The sequence below is a fragment of the Babylonia areolata genome, chromosome 8 (genome assembly GCF_041734735.1).
Source record: "Babylonia areolata isolate BAREFJ2019XMU chromosome 8, ASM4173473v1, whole genome shotgun sequence".
NCBI lineage: Eukaryota > Metazoa > Mollusca > Gastropoda > Neogastropoda > Buccinidae > Babylonia > Babylonia areolata.
In genome coordinates, this window is record NC_134883.1 from 50849401 (window position 1) to 50872551 (window position 23151).

At 41.1% G+C, this 23151-nt stretch overlaps 2 protein-coding genes across 3 annotated transcripts in view; one reads left to right on the top strand and one right to left on the bottom strand.

Moving 5' to 3' along the window:
• LOC143284930 (uncharacterized) overlaps positions 1-7522 on the bottom strand; it is a 14973-nt gene extending 7451 nt beyond the window's left edge. Inside the window, exons 1-2 of one of the 2 annotated variants that reach the window (XM_076592081.1) lie at positions 7434-7522; positions 2300-2403 (exon numbers count right to left, since the gene is read on the bottom strand). In XM_076592081.1, the coding sequence (XP_076448196.1) occupies positions 2300-2371 (72 nt within the window). In that variant the 5' untranslated portion in view covers positions 2372-2403; positions 7434-7522. The remainder of the gene's footprint in view (positions 1-2299; positions 2404-7433) is intronic. The other variant, XM_076592082.1, reaches the window with a different exon arrangement.
• Positions 7523-7726: 204 nt separating this feature from the next.
• The window catches only part of LOC143284933 (uncharacterized), a 61644-nt gene continuing 46219 nt past the window's right edge, over positions 7727-23151 (top strand). The window contains exon 1 of the mRNA XM_076592089.1: positions 7727-7928. Coding sequence (XP_076448204.1) covers positions 7896-7928 — 33 coding nt within the window. The 5' untranslated portion in view covers positions 7727-7895. The remainder of the gene's footprint in view (positions 7929-23151) is intronic.

Here is a 23151-nt window from a genome sequence, read left to right on the forward strand (position 1 = left end):
ACCATCGCAACGCCAACTGTCCAAAAAACCCATTTGACCGAGACAGTAGGGATGCAACATGGGCAAGTCACTCTCCACTATAATCAAATTCTAATCCAGATGGTCAGGACAGCAGCTGCCTCCTCTGCTGTTGTGATGGTCACAGCTGGACACGACTGACTATCATATCATGCTGTTGCATTGTATTGTGCAACTTTTTCGTTAAAACACATTCCTCTTGTGTGAAAATGGGATTGCTTCTCCCCCCAGGGACAGCATACTGCCCCAGTTGCACGCCACCTTTTTCTGCAAGTTTATTTGTTTTACTATCAACTAATGTCTTATTACAGAGTTGCCGCGAAATTTCAGTCACGAGGAGCAAACAGATAGGCACGGTTTGCATCAGTTTGACATGGTACAGTAAATGACACCTTATGGATTCTTCTAAAGATTCTGAGAGGGTCAACTCCTTTGTTGCCCTGGGATCTTTTATGTGCACTACTAAGTGCATACTGCAAATATGGGACCTCGGTTCACTGCCTCAGCAAAATAACCAACACCAAAACCACCACTCAAGGTCTAGTGGAGTGGGAAGTAAAAATCCCAGTTCTGAGGGTGGGAGATAGGGGGTGGGGTGGACAACTAGTTTTTTTAGATGAAGCAGTGAGCAAAATGAGTGATTTGTTTTGTAATATTAAATCAGGTGATCACTTGAGCAACATGAAAGTGTACAAAAGTATCTGTCGCTGGAAATATTAAGGGGTGTAAGCTTGAAGCAGATCAGCCAGTACTCTCTTTGTTATAATATGAATTTATACATGGCTCACACAAAGTTAAGGACCACCTGGAAACTCGCAGTTTTCCTCTTAGGAAGCATGTTGAAATGTTGATTTTTCAGCAAACAGCGGTGAATGCAGCTGATGCAATGAGTATAACTCATAATGAAGGTGCTTTTTCACACACACACTTCAATTTTTCACAATGAAAAACCTGCAGCTATCAGTATCACATCACTTATAAACCACCGAATTACCATCAATTCTTAGCTGAAACATCTATTTTTCAAATGCATTTTCAAAGCTGTTCAGAATGCATGTATGGCTAAAAAAAAAAGCTGTTCATGCATTTACTGAGAGGCCAGTGATAGCCATATATATGCATCCAGCATCATTTTTGTCACCTCTCATGTTTTATGAAAACAAACTTTCTTCTAAGAAGTGGTCTTAACTTGTCATGAACTCATATACACTGGATAATATTATATATATCTAGAGAGAAAGACAGAAGTATTACCACACACAGAAACCTCTCCCATACTTAGTGTGTCAGTAAACTTTATCAAACTAATTTCTATGTTTTGCAATCAATGCAGCCAACAGGACTGTTGAAGACAAAAGCGTTTCAGATCATGGGCCAGTTGTCTTGAAGACTTTATCATCTCCGCAACATCTATGATGAGACAAAATATTGAGCAGTGTGTTCCTTCTTCTTTCTTTGTGGCCGGCAACTCGTTCCCACAGTCCTATGTGCAGGAGTGGACTTTCACGTATGCATGACCGTTGTCAGCAGTCATACTCCACTTTCAAGGGGAGAAACGTGTATGAAATATATATATACATTTTAAAAAATGTTTTAAAAAGGGACTTTTTTTTTTAAGCAGGGATTATAACAATTATCTTTGCCCAGGTTATTCAAAGGACTTGCTGTTCTGGAACCACTGACAGAACACACGGAGTTTACATAGCAATTTCAACAGCAGAACTACCAAGCATTTAGTGTGGTGAACCTGCCTCTTGCAAAAGCTCCATCGGCCAATCGCGTCACTGTTCACGAAGAATATCTGTTAGCGAAACTACGGAACAACACATGCACAAGTTATGCTTCTTCACAGAGCTTCCAATGTACAAATATCTAAATGTACACATATACATAATGCCCAGTAAGCATCTACTGAAAATGAAGGGTACAAAGGGTATTGCAGAGGGGTAAGAAAGGCAATAAAGAAGATTTTTCACAGAAATAAGAACAGACTTCAGATGAATGAGTCGAGTCAAGTGCAATTGACTCCCATTCAAGTGCTGATTCCTGCCATCCAACACAGCATGACCAGCAAAACAGTTCTACACTTATCCAATATGCGATGGTTTGCTGTCAAACCAAACCCTCCCCATCACCCCTAATAAAAACAAGATTTGAAAAAAAAACACCCAAAAAAACTTAAATGAAAGCATGTGCATGCAGACACAAATGACTACAGAATAACGGTTAATTGCACACATGCGTGGAGGCGGCAACCACAACACCGAAATGACCCAATCACCTGCGGTTGAAAGGTGTGGTACATGGAGAGAGAGAGTTTGAATCTACCCATTACACAGGCCCCTGCAGTCATGGCCCTGCCACTGTCGCATCTGACAGAGAACCCTGCAAGTACAACCAGAATTTTTTTTGTTTTTTTTGTTTTGGTGTGTGTGTGTGTGTGCATTCAAGGGATGCGACTCCCACATTCACTTGGCTTTTACATGTATGACTGTTTTAACCCCGCCATGTAGGCAGCTATACTCCATCTTCAGAGGGGGAGGGAAGGTGGGTGCATGCCGGGTGTGTTCTTGTTTCCATAACCCACCGAACGCTGACATGGATTACGGGATCTTTAATGTGTGTGTGTTTGATCTGCATGCATATACATACAAAGGGGGTTCCGGCACTAGGCAGGTTTGCACATCAGTTGACATGGGAGATTCAAAAAACCTCCATCCTTTACCCACCGTGGCTGGGATTCAAACCAGAGACTCTCAGACTGAAAGTCCAACGCTTTGACAACTCGGCTGTTGCATTTGCCAGAACCAGAAATGAAGCAGGGCTGGTAACCTTTCAGATAGGCTATATATATCTAAATAGATTTCTATAATCAACAGATCTCCATGTCAATAGGTCTCTGTCTTTGATCTTTGATACATATTTCGTGTGAAAACTATGGCTGAAACTAGGTGACATAAATAATTTGGACACAAGTGATATTCATCATTTTGTAAAAGTGAATTGATTTATAATTATATGCATCCTCTGTCTTTCAATGGACAATGACCAGACTGCTCATGCAACTTATCACAACTTGTCCCTTCGGCTCTCTTTATTTCAGATTGCCTCTGATTTCTAAATGCAGCTGTTTCCGTATGGTGTATCAGTACAACTGCCCTAAATTATTATCTGCATGTGTGTGTGTGAGTGAGTGTGTGTGTGTGTGTGTGTGTGTGTGTGTGTGTGTGTGTGTGTGTGTGTGTGTTGTGTGTGTATGTGTATGTGCACGTGCGCGTGTACATGTGCATGCGTGCACTCTCTGAGTGAGTGTAGAAAGAAGGTGAGAGCAAGGGTGTGGTTTACCTCTCATCATCAACCCTATTTCAAGAGCAGGTGCTCTCGATTTTCTTCTGTGCATTTGAATAATTAGCATATGAACCCCCCCCCCCCCCCCCCCCACAAAAACAACAACAACAAAATAAACCAACAAGAAAACAAACAAACAAAAACCAACAAAGGGATATTTTTCACTCGCAGGTTTTTGATATGTATCAATCCACGCAAAGATTTATCGATGTGAAGATCTATTGACGTAGGGATCTATCTATGTAGAGATCTATCAAACGGAACTCTTTCACAGGGTAGAACAAGACTGTAAAATTTTACAGGAAACAAATGTTCTCCCTACCTTCTATCTCACACTCATTATCTGTAAAGACTACTTCTAACAAGACAGACAATACATGTTTTATGTCCCATTTAAAAAAAAAAGTTTTAACATATGCAGCAGATGCGACCATATCTTTACTTTCTTTTTTTATAATTTAAAACCAGGACTGTTAATTGAACCATTTACTTCCACCTTCCATCATCAACAATTTCGCAACAGAAAAATCTAAATACTTGTTTTATGCCCCACTTCTGAAGTGATAAAATCTGTTTTTGAAACCGGGGAATTCACCTGAACCGTTTTCTTCTACCACCAATCACCAACAACAATTTCATAACAGACAAATCTAAACACTTGTAATGTGCCTTTTCTGAATTTAGTAAAGCAGAAATGATCAAATTCAATTCCATTTTGAAAACAGGGGAGGTCATCTTGTCCTTTGTCAGTTGTTCATGTGAAACAAATGCGCATATATCCAAAAATGACCTTGAATTTCAGTCAAGGTCATATAGAATGGGCACACTTTCAAGATAACTTACAAGATATTACCAGTGTCTTCCATGTCAATCCTCATCATGATTTATTGAATTGGATGGATCCTTTAAAGATGAATAATTTTCATTCTCGAATTTCAATACAGATCATGCTGTCATCATTTTTCCAATTTGGCCATGTGACCATGTGACCTTGAATTGTAAGCCCTTGTCACTCCAGTCCACAGTTTCATCTCTCACCATGAACAAACACTGCAGCAAACTTGATTAACACTGGATCAAAGATCTTATCTCTCTTACTTACAGTGCAAGGACTTTCTATTAATATGCCATGTCATGACCTTTACCTTTGACCTCAACCTCTCACCTTCAATTTCATGAGATGATGCTGTCGCTATGGCCAGTAATTATACTATGTTTGACAATTCTTGACATAAAACATGAGTGCCATCATTAAATAAATAGATAAATAAATAAAACCAAACTATCTGCAAAGTGATGACTTATAACTTCTCACCCTACTTTTGACATCGACATAAAGAGAACAGTGCGAATGGTCCTATTCACAACTAACATCCAACATCTTTGGCTGATCAGAAAATGCCAATGGCAGACACAAGCACAGTCACACATAACTATTTCCCAAAATCAAAACAGTTTATAAATTTACTGTGCATACACACTAATTTTTTTTTTTTTTAAATAACAGTTTTATAACAATTGTAAATGACCTTTACTGGCTGAAAGGACGTAGAAGTCACATCCTATTTCATTTTTTTCAAGAACTTAATGGACCTTAGTAAAAAAAGTTAGTTAAACTTAATGAGAAAGGATGTATCAACAATATTGTTCAAAACACTTGTGATCTTTATATCCGGTGCTGACACAAAGCAAATTAAAACCAGAGGGGCAATCAATTGAAAAACCCAAGGTTATACTTTTTTGTTGTTGTTGCCATGTTGTGACCTTGAACTCTTACCCTTGACGTTGAGTCTCTACAAGTTTTTTGCTCTCACCATGATCATTCACTGTACCAGGTATACAAGACAATCCCTTTATCATACTGACAAAAATTTTTCTGGTATTATTATCTGCATTGCTGATACCTTGACCTTTCACATCTGGCCTATCATTTCAATAGGGATCATGGTTTGACTATGGACAAACAATATAAAAGTCAATATTAAAGTTTACACACATCAACGACACTCTGCCTCTCCTGCCAGCCAAAATTTAAGTTTATACACATCCATGACACCCTCCCTCTCATTCCCCCCAGTACCCTCACCCCCCCCCCCACCCCCACCCCTTTCACTCTCTCTCTCTCTCTCTCACACACACACACACACACACACACACACACACACACATTCACACACACACACACACACACACACACACACACACATTCACACACACACACAGACAACTGAGACTAGGAGAATATATAATTACTCATGTGAGTCAAAAAAACAAAATACACTGTATAGAAACAAACAAACAAACAAACACATGGATTAAAATCTTAAATCAATAATCAATAAATCATCAGATTCATCCTTATGAAATTTGTTGGCATCTTATTCTGGACGATAGTATTTCAATGAAGTATTCAATTAACTATTCCAAAAGTGGCAATGTTAAATAAACTTACATACAGATGTTATTTCAGTATGAAATCAATATCAACATTTCTAGACAGCCTGTATGAATTAATTTCAAGAGTTCATAATTTTGTGTTTTGTTTTGTTTTTAGAATATTTTTTAAGACACTGTTCACTGTAGTATAAAATGGAAAGCAAAACACAAAGTACATAAAGAAGAATACTGAATTGGTTATTGTAACTCAGCATGAAAACCATGATTCTAAAAATATGCAACATACATTATCTGTGTAAATCTATAATGTACAATACTGTAGCTAATCAGTTTCAGATTAAAACCATTAACTGAAAAATGATGTTCCACCAACAAGTTTTTTTTTCTTTTCTTTTCTTAAAAAAAAAAAATCAGATGACAAACTCACATTCAGATTCATACAGATACTCAGATACTAGTTAACACTGACAGTGACACACCTGTGTGTACATTTACTAGATTTGACATTAATAAACTGGTATTCATCCTTGTTAAACCTGGTAAAGGTCCTTTTTTTTTTATTGGCAGTGGTCAACATAAACACACATGGCACCCAATTCAAACTGACATGTTTGTGTGCACATTTGTTGGATCTGACATTAAATGATCTATTGCAATACTGGCATTCATTATAGCCAAGACCAGGGTCAGATTGTTCACTGGCAGCTGAATACACACACATACTCAGACACACACACACACACACACACACACACACACACAGAGTACTAATTAACGTAGGTGAACTTTTTGTATACACACACACAGTAACACAAAGAGTGTCAAATGCACACGAACACACAGTGCCTTAAGTTACAGTTCTTCAGATTTTACACTTCAAGTTCTAAGTTCATAACCTGTCTCAAAAATCTGTTATCAAAACTTGGCAAACTTACTGTGCCACTTGATATACTTTGATTAAATAATCCAAATGAGACTAATCATAGTCTCACTTTCTTACTCAACCCCCTACCCTTCTTTCACTGACACACACACACACACACACACACACACACACACACACAGAGTGTGTGACACACACACACACACACGCAGAATTCACACACACAAAAACACATAGGTCCCCCCTGGCCATCACTCAACCTCTGTGTTAACCCCACCCCCACCCCACCAAATAGATAAAAGAATAGATTTAACAGTCCGTATATCACGCTAAATATGATATGATAATTTAAAAAACAAGTGCCCTGCTGGCCTGAAGGCCAATCGATTTATGGAAGTCACATGATCGAGTCTCGCGTCACACTGACGTGATGTCTGACATAAAAGCATGACCTGGCGAAGTCTGATAGGTCACAGCCCAGCAGGAAATGTACTCTTCCAATAAACATTTAACTTCCTTCCTCCTTCCAAATTAACAGAAGCTATAAGCTTAAACATTCGATTAAACAGACTATGTCTTCATACCTCTCCCTACTGTGCTTGCTGACTGTTGTTTTCGATTTCATCAGGATCAGTGAATCGCCATAATAAATGCTCCCTTTCTTCGACCCAAAGTATGCATAGATTTCCACCAGCATGTGCAACGATAAAGACGTATTTTCCGATTAAAACTATTAAAATATACTCCATACGACTGTTAAAATAACAAAGCAACTGCTTGAACCAACCTTCATGGCCGTCCGGTTAACATTGATGTTATTGATACAGTCCTTTCGTGGTTTTCGTCGGCCCATTTCGACTGACAACACTACAATAGCGTAATGGCGGACGGAGGCCAAGACAGACGCTGCAGTCAGACAGGACTGACTCGGAAACGCATTTATGTTGCTATGACGTCATGCGTCGCACGTTTGCGTCGCACTTTGCGTCCATGAAGACGCATGGACGCAAAAGTAAAGAGTGGAGGGAGATATCGATCTGAGTTGGGAGCGGTGATTCAGTGAGGGGGGGTGGAAAGAAATGTGTCGTCGCCGCTGGTGAAAAAGCTTGATCACGGCGCGTCGCACTGTCCAGTGGGCACAGCAGAGTGTTATCCAAGGCTGAGAGATCATTGCTTGTTGGTGTGTGTTGTTTGTTGTGCGTGACATTTCAAGTGACCCAGACGCGGGTCACGGCGCGTTCGGTGCAGCATGACAACAGCTGATTGCTGGGCATTAAATGAGGTAAACATGATGATACCTTGTGATTCATGGTGGATTTTTTCTTTCAATTCATGATTGCTGTTGTTGTTGCTGTTGTTATATTAGTGTTTTGTTATTTTGTTGTTGTTGTTGTTTTGTTTTGTTCTTTGTTGTTGTTTTTTGTTTTTGTTTCATTTTTGTTTTGTTTTTTTGGGTTTTTTTTTTGGCATTATCATTGTTGTTATTGTTATCATCACCATCATTTTTTTTACAAATATTTTTGTTGTTGTTGTTGTTATTATTATTATTATTATTATTATTATTCTATTTTAGAACTAGTTGATAAGAATACACTTGCAACAGTTTTGTCTGCCTCATCTCCTGCTCTTTCTATGATTTTAAAATACTTAATTTGATTTCTTGTTGTAGCTGATGTGTGTTCGATTAACTGATCTATTTTTCTTCTCGTTCTTTTTCTTTCTTTTCTTTCTTTTTGGGTGGGCTCCTTTTTTTTTCCAGGCCTATTCTGTTTAGCTGGAATTATAGATCAGATAATCCTTCTCTCTTCAAACACTCACACACACACACACACACACACACACACACAGGTGCTCACATTTACACACACTTGCACACACTTGTATACACACACACACACACACACACACACACACACACACACACACACAGGTGCTCACATTTACACACACTTGCACACACTTGTATACACACACACACACACACACACACACACACACACACACACACACACTTCCATGCACATCCACCAAGACACTAATATAATAATAATTAACAGATTTAAATGCACTGAAAGTGAAAACTCACATGAAAAGAAATGCTGGTGTGGTGAATGGACACATGTGTGTGTATGTGTGTCTGTCTTCATGGTAGTATTCATGTACATGTGTGTGTGTACTTGTGTATGTGTGTGTGCATGCATGTATGTTTGTGTGTGTGTGTGTGTGTGTGTGTATGTGAGTGCATGCATGGATACGTGTGTTCATTTTCTTATGTTTTATTCCCATATGGTTTCAGTCCCATTCGCATTTCTGTGTTTTTTTTGTATTTTTAATCAAAAAGAATTTCATTTTCAAATTGTGATACTCTTCCTGGGAAGAAGATATTGCCAATGACAGAGAAGTTTGCACCTCTGTGTGTGTGTGTTTGTGTGTGTGAATGTGGTGGGTGTGTGAATGTGGTGTGTGTGTGTGTGTGTGTGTGTGTGTATGTGTGTGTACATGTGTACACGTATGTGTGTGTGTGTGTGTGTGTGTGTGTGTGTGTGTGTGTGTTTGATGATATGTATGTCAGTGTATGTGCCTGTCATTGTGATGATGATGATGATGGTGATTATTGTGTGTGTTATGAAGTGTGTTTGTTTTTGTGCGTCCTCACATTTGTGTTTATCTATCCATTCATTCATTTGTTTTTGTAAATCGAATTTAAATTAGATAAGTAGGCTTGGAGATTGTGCTTTCTTGATGCATGCTATCATTGTCTAGCTAACAGAATACCAACAGGAAATTCTGCATAACAATGCATATATCCTGATTACAGTCATACTTGGTGAATGAGGTAATTAAGTCAGTGGATGGATTTCCCAGAGTGGTGTTTGTCAGTGTCATTGTCTCACATCAACTTCAGCCTCCATGATTTTGTCAAAAAGGTTTGCCGAAACATCTTCGGTTCTGACATTTGGCATCATGTTTCACAGGAAACTGAACACCAGGAAACGGAGTATGGTTGCCTACCTTGCAGGGTAAAAGAAAGGTCACACATGTAAAAACCCACTTGTACATGTATACAAGTGAGCATGGGAGTTGCAGCCCACAAAGAAAGAAAGGAAACTGAAATGATGATTCCTATGATTTTGTGTATGTTGGTAATGAAAGATTGTGGAGCTCTTTGTCACCACAGCCACAACAACATAGTGAGTGGAGTGGAACACTGGCGTATGCTTTCCATTCAGGAAGCAAGTTCTCAGGCTTGTGGTGGCTCAAGTCATAGTGTATGAGCTGGGCTTTTCCCCTCCATCCAGACTCCGGGTGATGGTTTTGATGGGGAAGTGAATTTACTCTTTCAAATGTGACAACAAATTAAGAGTCCCAAGTGCAGCATATGTTTTGCACATGTTTTTTTTTTTTAAAGAAAGAAAGAAAAAGAAACCCATAGCATTATCAAAGTTGTCCGTGTTGAAAAATCCCATTTCTGTGGGTAAATGTGAGCATGCATGTAAGAATACCAGGATAGGAATGAGCGGCAACACACACTTCTTGGGTGTCACAAGATGAAAGACAGTACAATGCTAAGATTTATGATACAATACATATATGAACTACCTGCAGGCATCCAGCACAAATTCATAAGTACTGGTAACCATTTATATCTTATTCCTGTGTGCAAGTACATGGTAGAAATTATGGAGCCTGTTTAGATGAATACTTTTTTGTTGTTGTTGATGTTGCATGCGTGTGTAAAATCAATGGTGTCCCCAAAATTATATGCGTGTCATTAAAACTTTATGATTCACAATGTGACCAAGATGATTACTTTCCATCATCCATCCTTAAGTAGCAGTATAATATATATGACTGTCATATAATATTTTAACTGCATGATCATTGCAACATGTTCACTTGATTAACAATGCCTATTTTTTACACACCCTGTATATCAAATTATGTGTCCATAGCACATGTGGTGTAGTTATGATCAAGATGCAACCATGAATAGATGTTTTACTGCCAGTAAACTATCAAAGTGGTCTTTGTACCATAAAATATTCATGGCAATGCCTTTAAAAATAGGAAAAATAAGAATGATGCTACTGCTGTTTTGAAAAAGAAAAGGTAACATTTGCACAGTAGCTGAAAAATACAACAGCGAAGGATAGTTTGTTACTTTTAAGGTAACATGCTGCTCTCATTCTCTCTCTCTGATAGTTTGAATGAAAAATAAAAATATAAATAAAAATATATATATATATATATATATATATATATAGCTCTCTCTGTCCATTGATTTATCATGAAAAAAATGTGTAAGGGAAATAATTAATTTTTACCGAATCTTGATAGATGGGCGTCTTACTGCGTTAATTACCAGCTCATTAAAACTTAAACCCTACCCCATCCCCCCTCCCCCTAGTCTGGAAAAGAGGGCTAGCGCATCACATTATTGATCCAACTTTCATAGGACCACCAAGACGCACTCTTCAGTTCCCGTTGCTGCCAAAGTTGCTGGTGCGCTCGTCTCATGACAAGAGCATGACTAGAATCGAGGGGGAGGGAGTGAGAAGCGGGAGGGAGTGGGGGGGGGGGGGGTAAAGCGAAAGCTGTGTGGCAGCTGATATTCAGCTCGTTCTAAAAGGACGCATCGAGCTGACTCCGCTGACAGCTATGTTGCGTTGTGGCGAAGCGACACTGTGCGGTGTTGTGCTGAACGCAGGGCAGTCAGTGTTCACTGTGCGGTGTTGTGCTGAACGCAGGGCAGTCAGTGTTCACTGTGTGTGTGTGTGTGTGTGTGTGTGCCAAGAAGCAGCTGCCCGCAACCGCTCAATCTCTCTCAAAGCCACGACCCACTTTTCGAGAGCTCGGTGACGGTACACGGAACAGCGGTGTCAGGGCACGAGAGAAACCACTTGAGAGAAAAAATATGCTCGCACGGACATTTTCGTTAATTAAACTCCGTGTGTATGCGCGCGCGCGTGTGTATGTGTATGTGTGTATGTGTTTGTGTTTGTGTGCACGCACATGCACGAACTAGTTTGTGAGGAAAAGAGGAACAGTATTCGCGAGATCGTCAGCATTACGGGTATACAAAACATGCAGAAGACATGCATGAATGATTATGAAATATAACACAAACTATCTTCCTGTGTCTATATATTTCAGCATCCATTCATCTGTCTCTCAATTTTCACTCTTTTGCTCACTCACTATGTTTTCTCTGTGTCTGTCTGTCTGTCCATCTCTGTCTCGATGTCTCCCTGCCCCCTGTCTCTCTCCCTCTCACACTGAGGACATCATGTAGACACTGCACAGGCACACACAAACACACACGCACACGCGCGCGCACACACACACACACAAAGATGGAGAAAGAATGAAATGATTATGAACGACACATTGGCACTGGCCATGGATGTCAAGATTGTTCTCAGTCTGTTGGGGTTGACAATGAATGTTGTCATTACTGAGATGTGGGTCTGAGGGACAGGAGTGGTCAGTGTTATCTGGCTGTGGTCCAAGGCCAAGTTGCAATGGCGATCTCAGCCGCGCTGAGGTCAGTGTTAAGGATTTTCCCAAGTCTGTGCCAATTCCATAGAGAAGTTCTTAACGCTGAGAGGAAAGTGGCAGAATCATTAAGACGCTTATCTGCCCATACAGTGTCCCTGAGGTCCTGCTAGAGGTTCGAATCCCGGTCTTGCCCTTTCTCCCAAGTTTGAATGGGAAAACATACTGAGCGTCTAGTTATTCACATGAGACGATGAGTTTCAGTTTCAGTTTCAGTAGCTCAAGGAGGCGTCACTGCGTTCGGACAAATCCATATACGCTACACCACATCTGCCAAGCAGATGCCTGACCAGTAGCATAACCCAACGCGCTTAAGAGACGATGAACGGAGATTCTGTGTACAGCACGCACATAGTGCACTGAAAAAGAACCCATGGTGTAAGTGTTGCTGTCTGGCAAAATTCTGCAGAAGAAATCCACTGTGACAGGTACGCAAATACATTATATGCATACACTCAAGGCCTGGCTAGTTGGGTGAGGCTTTTGGTCAGGCGTCTTGCCTAGCACATGAGGTGCAGTGTATATGACTATTTGTCTGAACGCATTGCACGTCTTCTTGAGAAACTGAAACTGGAACTGTTAACGTTAAACAAACTCAGCGCTGTTGAGATCACTTCGGCAACACAGCCCAGTAGATTGGGTTGTTTTTTCTAGCATGGGTCAGGCGTTTCAGGACTCCTGAATTGTCTTTAAATGCACGCACGCGCGCGCGCGCACACACACACACACACACACACACACACACACACTTACCAGATGTTTTAATTGTGTTTAGTTTCTTTTTATGTGGTTTTGGTGAAGTAAAAGCTGCTCAGCTCTCTTGTTGTTCTCAGCAAATGGGGAAACGGCTTCTTTGTGCTGGTCGTCACTGGTGTTGATGGAACATGTTGACAGGCAGGACAGCAAAAGGCACTGGTAACCCAGAAAGAGCAGTGCTGTACGTTGTGTTTGTGTTAAAATGCCTCATGGGCCGTTGAACTGGCAATGATCGGAATATGGCTGTTTTAGCTAAGTGTGTGTATGTACTTGTACGTATATAAGTGTGTGTACTTGTACGCTTTTCAATGTTCATGGTCACCATTCATGCAGACCATTCCTTGTGCCCTAGTCTCATCTGGGAATGCATCATCATCATCATCTTCTTCTCTCATCATCATCATCTTCTTATTCTTCTTCCTTAACTGTGCAGAGAGTCACCGGTGCGCCACACTTAAGAACTGTTCACCAGATTTCTGCAGGTCTGTTGGTTGTATGTCAATCAGAGCCTGTGTCTCTGCAAGTGGTATTCCCATCCATTCTGCAATGTTGTTCATGTAGTGTGTCTTAGGCACGTCAAATCAGGTGGAGCCCATCCCTCATGAGATCAGGAATGAGGTAAGAACATTGAAATTCGTATAATCCTCATCAGTGTTTGGCGGGTCTTCTTGTTCGACAGATTTACACCCCAGTCTTCACGAAGAAGACAGTTGTATGCTGCAGGTCCTCCAGACAGCCACAGAACGTCTGGGTCATTGGAATTGGGTCAGGCCACTTCCTCTTTCTCATCGCCTCATGGAGGGGGCAGGACTGAAGCAGATGTTCTGTTGTCTGTCAGTCCCACATTGGAATTGTGCTGAGTCAGTGACTAATGTCAAATTAAGTTTGTGTTTGGTTTGTTTTGTTTTGGTCATGGAAACAGAAACACGTGCCAGCTCCACACCCCAGACCATCAACCCAAATGGAGCTTGGCTGCCAAAATTGCTGGTTAACTGAAAAAAGTCATGCCTGTAGAAGTTGCAATCTGTGACTGCAGGAGAGGGAAAAGAATGCTGTGCTTTCAATGCACTGTTGCCTGGTGGCAAACCCAAGCGCGCACGTGTGCACGCGCGCACACACACACACACACACACACACGCATGAATGCACACACACACATACACACATACATCCATGCGTGCATACACACATGCACGCATGCACACGCACATTCACACACACATAATTATGCACCACTTACACACACACACACACACACACACACACACACACACTGTTGCATAAGGGCAGGAAGGTATGGGTAATTTGCCACTGTTGTGCACTCAGTAGTGCTATAAATCCTGTAGCTTTGATATCAGACTGATGAAGTTTGCGTGGATGTAAATTCAAAGATACCTCTGGTGATGCGCGCACGAGCTCTTTTCTCATGGTGCTATCTTTTTCCCTTTTCACCGGGAAGCCAAATTTATTGCCCCGCTCGACAAAGCTGGTGTGGGAACTGACGGTTGCCTGGCAACCAAGCTGTTGGCTGTGTTCCAAACGGGGCGTGCACAAAGCTTCGGCTCGCGGCTGCAAGGCGCGCGCGTGCTCGCTGCAGACAGACAGAAAGAAAGACGGACACAACAGTCGATCAGCCTCGCTCGGAGTAGGCCTACAACCAGGACTGTCGGCAAACTCAACTCAACACAGCTGGTGCACACTCACTTGGTTGGTCGTTCGGCAGGCTCAAAGCGCAGCAAACACAGCTGCTCAGCGTTCTGTTACGTGTTCAGCTTTGTTTTCACCATGAGGCTTGAGGCTTGTGGGCACTAATAGCTGTCCTGCTTTGTTCTCCCCTTCCCCACCACCTCACTCCGCCCCCTCCATTGTGTGTGTGTGTGTGTGTGTGTGTGTGGCTTATGCTGTCTACAGTTAATAATAGTTTATGACCTGAGACTATGACTGATTGAAGACTCATGATGATAAAGGTACAGGATGGTTGGAACTTGAAAGTGGAAGAACAATCAATGGGTCACAGTCATGCTCTGATTTATTAAAGAGAAATACTGCTGAGGAAAAAAAGAAGAGAGTATGTATGTATGTATGTATGTAAACATGTATGTATATATGTATGATGTATATTTTCACTTATCTGTTGGTATGGGACTGTCTGTGTCTGTGTCTGTGTGTGCCAGTGAGTGTGCCCTGCTTCAGTTTCCATTATCTTATCCATCATTTTTGTGATAATTTTGAAATCACTTTTCTTTTTGCCCCGAGGGCTGGATGCAAAAAGGCAAAAACGCTCATTCCACTTCCCTCATTGAATAATGTAATTATAGTTATCATAATCGTTATCTCCGCTGTATATACATGTGTGTGTGTGTGTGTGTGTGTGTGTGTGTGTAAAGCAACCAGGATTTCTTAAGCAGGGTCAACTGATTTTTTTGGTCTTTCTGCAGGCTGAGCCATGGTACATTATCTAATTACTTAATCAAAACCACCAATCATTTTGACACAAGGTGCAAGATGCAAGTTCACAAACTTCTGTTTTGATATTCTTATTGATGAAAAACTACTTGGTGACCTTCATGAAACTTGATTTGTAGAGGCAGTAGAAAGAGATTCCAAAACCATAGCTACGGAAGTGACCATGACAGGGCATTAAGGTCATAGTTTGGATATTCTGTCTGCCTAATTGGACAATGATCCTTTCTTCTTTTTTTTTCTTTTTCTTTTTTATATATTATTTTTTACTACCTTGGTTATGGCTAGAATTACTGGGAATGGAATTTCAAATGTACTGGAAATAATTGGCAGTTTCGACTTTGACTTAAAGATGAACAATGCAAACAAACCACTGGAACCTTTGTACTTGTTTCATTTAATTTGTTCAGCTCTCTTTAATGAAAATAGGAGATGTATGTGACCTGCTGGCTGTTTGTCTTTAGAGTCAGGTTTACTGCCAACCAACGAACTATCAGTTTCTGCAAAGTTGAATGTCCTCGGGGATAGCACGGAGGCTATTGTTTGAGGCATGCATGTGTATTCAAGGCACAGATCTGACTATGTCTGTGTTGTGGTAGGTTCTGATACAACGTTGTCGTTTTGCGCTGGCTGGGTCCACTTTGTTTGTTTTCTGGTATATCCATTGTCTGGGAACTAAACAGAACAGAACGAAATAAACTGATGCAGTGTTCAGTGACTCTTTTTCTTTTTAGCTTCCTGTGTGACCTTGATAGAGACAGTAATTTTTAGCTAATGTTTGGGAAATTTCAATTCATTTTAAGATGTACATGTGATGTCCCCGGGTTTGTCAGCAGCTGCCTTCATCATCCCCATACCAGTGGTGACAAGGAAGAAGAGAGGCGAGATGGTGCAGCCCTCTCCCCTGTGTCTCTTTCTCTTAGTACATTTCTATACGTCTTTCTGACTATCGATTTTTTATTTCTTTTTTCTGTTTTCCCCCCTTCCTTGATTTTTATTCATCCTTCTTCTACATAGTACTTCTCTCTTTCGCCATCTTCTCTTCTGCTTCGTCTTGCCTTTCCTTTCGTTCTGTGGTCTTTCGCCACAGCTGACATTATAGTTTCTCATCACTGCTTCCTAAGGCATCCTTTGGCTGCTGGTATTATTTTTTCCTTTCCACCTTTACCCTCACCTGGCCAAAATCCCAAGCAAACATTGGCCATAATACCTCAGTACTGTGCATTGGCTTGTTTCCCCAGTAAACGTTGGCTCACTTCCCCAGCAAACATGGGCCTAATTCCCCAACAAACACGGGCTTTCTTCCACTGTTAACTTAGGCTTACTTCCACAGTTAACATAGGCCTAATTCCCTAACAAACATTGGCTTTATTCCCCAGCAAAGATAGGTCTAATCCCCCAGCAAACACAGGCCTAGTTCCCCAGCAAACAGGCCTAGTTCCCCCAGCAAACATATGCCTACTTCCTCAGCAAACATAGGCCTTATTCCCCAGTAGACACAGGCCTACTTCCTCAGCAAGCATTGGCCTTATTCCCTGGCAAACATAGGCTTATTCCCCAGCAAACATAGGTCTAATTCCCCAGCAAACAAAGGTCCAATTCCCCAGCAAACATAGGCATACTTTCTCAGCAAACATAGGCCTAGTTCCCAAGCAAATACAGGCTTTCTTCCACAGTTTTACACAGACCTCATTCCCTGACAAACATTGGCTTAATTTCCCTGCGAACGTTGACTTAATTCCCCAGCAAACATAGGTCTAATCCCCCGGCAAACATAGGCCTGCTTCATCAGCAAACTTAGGCCTAATTCCCCAACAAACATAGGCCTACTTCCCCAGCAAACGTAGGACTGATTCCCCAGCAAACATAGGCCTACTTCCCCAGCATGCATAGGCCTTATTCTCCAGCAAACATAAGCCTTATTACCCGGCAAACATAGGTATAACCCCCCAGCAAACATAGGCCTAATTCCTCAGCAAACATAGGCATACTTCCCCAACAAGCTTGACAGCTGACCAACCGATCTATGGGTCAATCATACTGCTATTGTGCACTCGATCGTGACGAGATCCTGTCATGGCTACCACCAGTGTGAGAATCAATCAATTGGTCTATCACCTATTCTATCTTTGTCTCTGTCTGTCTGTCTGTCTGTCTCTGAATTAGTACTATTTCAAGGGAATGGTAATGAATAGGAGAAAAATGTTGTATCTAGTTGGTTAGTTATTCAAGTAGTTATTTGTGTTTACTTTTCTTCTTTTTTCTTTGTGACTGGGTGGCATGGAGTGTTTCCACGAAGAAAGCTGCTGTGAATTTGGAGCAGCAGGTCTTGCCTGTATGGAAACTTTGTTTCAACATGTGTGCACTGCGAGTACGTTTGTTTTCACAGCAGCCTTTTATATAAGACTCATGCATTCGGGTCTGTAGTACATCCGTTTCAAGGACGGAGAATTTATTGCACAACGACATTTGTCTAATTTTAGCACATGCTTCACGTTTTCATTTCCGCAATGGACTTTAATTTTTTTTAATTAAAAAAAAAAGGATCTGTATATAACAAAGGTTCTTGCCTGGTTCAGGAATTAACGAGGAAATGGTATTTCACTACCATCTGATTGTGTATCCATTGCATTGAGTTATGAACAAAACAACAACAACAAACAGCAACCAACCAAACAAACAAACAAAAAATCCCGCCCCGGATGTGGAGCTGGGGGGAGGGGGCATTAAGTACGTGGCGCAGCTCATTGTTAATTAAGCAGGGAGGAGTTATTGAACAGGATACACAGACAGCTCGACTCATTTTCTTTTCTTTTCTTTTTTTCTTTTATTTCTTTTATTTATTTTTTTCTTAAGCAGGGCGTTTAACAGAAACAAAAAATATCAGCTGTAAGAAGCATTGTTGTTGTTTTATTTCCAGTGTCGAAAAAAGACTTAAGCGCAATTTTAGTTTCTATATGTAGAATAGCTGCTTGGAGTGTTGTGTACGGTCGGCCGGACTATCAGTAGCAATGTTAAATGTCAGCGGTTTGGAGTAGGCTCTGAGTTTTTGGTTTGTCTTGTTGTTTTTTCTCTCTCCAGTTTTGTATTGATTTGAAGTTGTGTGGTTTTAGTGTGAAAATCAACTTAAGAAAAAGCATTGGATTATAATGACCAAACAGCTTAGCCGGGGGATACATGAACAAGAACATCGTCATCATTTCAAACTTGAAGTATATATAATCACTAAATCAGTGATGAAACTAACTGAAGTTGTTAGCATGATTTACTATATTTGTGTGGGAAATGGAAGCCGTTTTGTTTAGCAGTTTCTTTTTCCTTTTCTTTCTTTTTTTCTTCAGCCTTCTCCCCTTTCTTTCCCTTTCTCAACTTACTTTCTTTTCTATCAGTTTATGTTGTAGCTATACCGATTCCCTGTAGATTTGCCACCATAAAGTAATGCACATAAATTATCCTGTTATTACATGTTGATAATCAATCTGCGCACACTCCGTAGTTTTAATATTAGCCTGTATTGTGTGTGGTGTGTAAAAAGTTGCACACGCCCATTAGTCGCGCGCCGTGCGTACGCCGGGCATCGCTGCTGTTGACAAAGAACTGAACGATCTTTGCTTTCCTGCCTGCAGAAATTTCAATTACTTTTAACTATAGCCATGCTGCAGGCATCAGTCGAAGTATACCTACCAGCCACTAACCCATCAACAATGCGGTAACCGGCAAAAATTATTGTCAGTAAAATAAAGGCGACGGCGCCTCAGTCTTTTAATAAGCACCGCTATACAGCTGCTGGTAGCTTTCTTTGTTATCAGCATTAGCAAACCAGAATGGGTTGTTTTTTTTCATGTTCAATAACGGTTAGTACAACGCCCTCCAATGCCTCAGTATATAATGACTGCGGCATCTTGTGAACAGTATTTCCAGTCAACGCCACGGCAGTCTGGACGGGGTCGTGTTTCAATACACTGTGTTGAGGATTTTCGAGTGTAAAGACTTCGGGGGACGAGAACAGATTTTGTTTTTGATGTAATGCCGAACGGATTTTGAAGAAAGTCAGTCCCCAAAGCTGAATCCTAAAGTGTGTTATCCTTATCCCTCAAGTTCATCTCCCAATCCCGAAGTAAGTTCAGAGGACAACATAAACGTTTGTGTTTGCATTCTCAAGTATAAGGACTTCGAGAAATACGAACAGTTTATTTTCAGTGCAACTTTCCACGGATTACGAAAAGAAAAGCCTGTAATGTGATGCCGAACGGATTTGGAAGAAAGTCCCTGAAGCTGAGTTACGGTCCTAAAGTGTGTCATCAGTCTTCCCCCTCCATCTCCATAGCCTAAAGTAAGCCAAGAGGAAAACATAAACATTTGTGTTAGCATTCTCAAGTATAATTACTGGCCGGGAGATATGAACAGTTTATTTTCAGTGCGACGCTGGATGAATTACGCGGAAAAGGAAAGCCTGTAATGTGACGCCGAATGGATTTGGAAGAAAGTCCCCAAAGTCGGCTGTGTCCTGAAGTGTGGTATCTTGCCCCTTCATCTCCATAGCCCAAAGTAAAATGAGAGAACAACATAGACGTTGTGAGGATTCTCAAGTATAGGGACTTTGGGAGATATGAACATTTTATTTTCAATGACGTTAGACGAACTAAAAACAAAAAGGCCCAAAATTGAGTCCTAGAATGTGTTGTCTTTCTCCTCCAATTTTCTGGCAGAAAGCGAGGTGACAGAAAAACGTAGAACGGTGTGAAAGCACGTCTGTTCTATAGGATTTGTGAGCATTTGGGGTGTGACAAGTTGTGAGCAACGGCTAAAGCGGCTTTTCACCATGTCTGGGATGTTCAAGTTGCCATTTCTGGATGCCAACCAAATTGTGGACGACTTGGAGAGGAAGGTGAGGCTGCAAAACGACGAGTACTCGGAGGAGATGATGTATCTCAAAATGAAAGCGGAGATGAAACAGGAGCTACCAGATGAAGGGTATGACCAGGTTAACTCCATGCGTGCTCTGATGGAAGACTACGATATTAGACTGGTAAGTGCTCCGGCAGTCAAGCACAACTTGATTCCATTCCGATTCCCCGGGTGCCTCTCCCTCCCTCCCCCCACACCCCCACCCCCGACCACCCTTTTTTTCCAAGTCAGTTGCCCTTTCTCCGTTTGGCCCCGGTGTCAGTACTTTTCTCCTCGTGCCATTTCGCCCAGTCAGTAGTTTTTTTGGTTTTTTTTTAAATAGTCAGTACTTTTCTCCTCGTGCCATTTCGCCCAGTCAGTAGTTTTTGTTTGTTTGTTTTTTAAAAAATAAATTTATTTATATTTGTTTATTCATTTATTTATATTTGAGTTGTAAGGGTGAGGGGCCAGGGTCGCTTCGCCCCGAAACAGGCATCTTAGTTCATGTACTTGATGATATGCTTAACTGTGTGACTGAATGTGTGAATACACTACTGATATTTGTATGCATATATATTATGTATCCACAGTTATGCACTGCCATGCATGTTCGAATGTGGCATATGTGTGTACGCATGCCTGCACGCATTTGAGCACATGTGTGTGGTATGTATGAACCATACTGTCACGTCTTCAACTAGAAAAGAGCATTTGATTGAAGCCCGGCGTCCTTGAATCTGTCAAAAAATACAAAATAGATAAGAGAAATTAAAAATTATAAAAACAACAACAAACAACACCTCCCCGTTCCATGTTCACTTCAATCACTATTTAGTATTTCGAAATCCATCGTTGGAGACCCACACAAAGCAACCACTTGGAATATCACATTGGCACAACAGTATTTGTGACAAACCATGATCATACTCCCCACTATCGCACGAGACGGGATAGGAACTGATAAATGAACTCACAGGGAACTGAAAAGGGCGAATTTGAAACCGGTTAAAATTCAAACTGGAGATTCTAAATGTAATTTACGATGAACGGACAAACCACTGGGGATATGACTGTGAAACTGAACGCCGCACGTTTATTGTGTCAATACAAACCACGATACTCCATATCTCACGAGACAGGACGAGAAAGAGTGACGAGGAACTGAAAAGGGTGAACCGAAACCAGTTTGGCAGGGTGTAATGACACCACGTGACATTTCTCACAGTCTTGTCAATTCGTAGGCGAAATTTGGAAAGAGGGAATCGGATCCTAGACTGACTTTGACTGACGCCGGAATACTGACTGTGCGTATGTGTGTGTGTGTGTGCGCGCGTGCGTGTGTGAGCGCGCGCGCGCGCGCGCGCGTGTGTGTGTCAGTGTGTTTGAGAGACAGAGAGAGAGAGAGAGAGAAAGAGAGAACACAACACAACACAACACAACACAACGCAACACAGCACAACGCAACAGAACTTTGCTGAACCCACACAAACAGACACACAAACAAACGAACACACACACACACACACACACACACACACACACACACACAAACAAACAAACCATCATGTCAGTTGAGACGGATACGTACGATGATTTATATGAAGGGAGGAGTCTTCATAAAACTAAAGAAGAACGAGCACTGTTCTATGAGTCATACATCTGACAGGTACAGACTTTTACGAGTATAACTTTCCTTCCACAACAGTGTCTTTGTTAATAGTGTTAGTGGAACTAGTGATAAACCGTTCAAATTATTCATAAAGGTACAGTGATCGGTTTTGTTGTCATTATTTTTTCGTTGTTGTTAAAAGTATCTGTGGCCTATGTTGTTTTGGATGGCTTACTGTAACAATAACTGAAGCACACACACACACACACACACACACACACACACACACACACACACATGTGGGAAGTTGGGGGAGGAGGACAAGAAAAGATTAAACTAGAAAAGATTACAAAGGTGGTGTCTGTGTCTGTGTGGTCGTACATTATAGAGTGGCTTTATTTCTGTAAGTCTTGATTTAGTTTATAATACATACGCGTCCGATATATAGTGAAAAGTGATCTGTCTTTGTACACTGCTCCACTTTACATAACTTCAGAATGAATGTGTATTAATGTGCCACAGAAACCTTAGCGAGATGGTTTGTGAATATCTGTTATAACAAAAATTGCCACGGTAACCCAAAGATGGAATCTAAAAAAAGATGACCCAGTGAAGTTTTAGGTCACCGTGAACATTGAAAAATAGTTGAAAATAGTTGAATGAATAGAGTGAAACAGTTGAACACACAGTGACATGTTTTTAGATCTTGCCCATCTGCGTATGCGCCCACGTATGCCGAGTATTTATAAACATCAAGTTATCATCCCCTGTGCAGGGTACCACTGAGAACGTATGCCTGAGGGTATTACGCCAAAAATAGCTTCCTCGGTTAAAAAAAAAAAAAAACCGCACAGGCTATCGATTTTCACTTTTCAAGTGGTTCAGTTGCATCCTGTATTTTAGCATCTCCGAGAGAAACATTATAACAACACGATTCAAATCAAAACCTGCCTACCCCCCACCCCCTCACCCCCAGGAAAACGTGTGTGTGTGTGTGTGTGTGTGTCAGTGTGGCCAACCCTAACCGGCCATTCCGATAACAGAACTTGACTCGTTTGAACAGCAGGGGATATTGTAAGCCTCAGTGTCAAAAAGGCTGTAAGGTCAAGGTCAATGTTAACGTCAATGTTTATTCCGACTGGAAAAGACCCCATGGAAAAAAAGGGTTGGTTGTAAGCAGTGTGGCATGGAAACCAACGCAGTCAAATTGCACGTTCGCCTCGGAAATTCACAG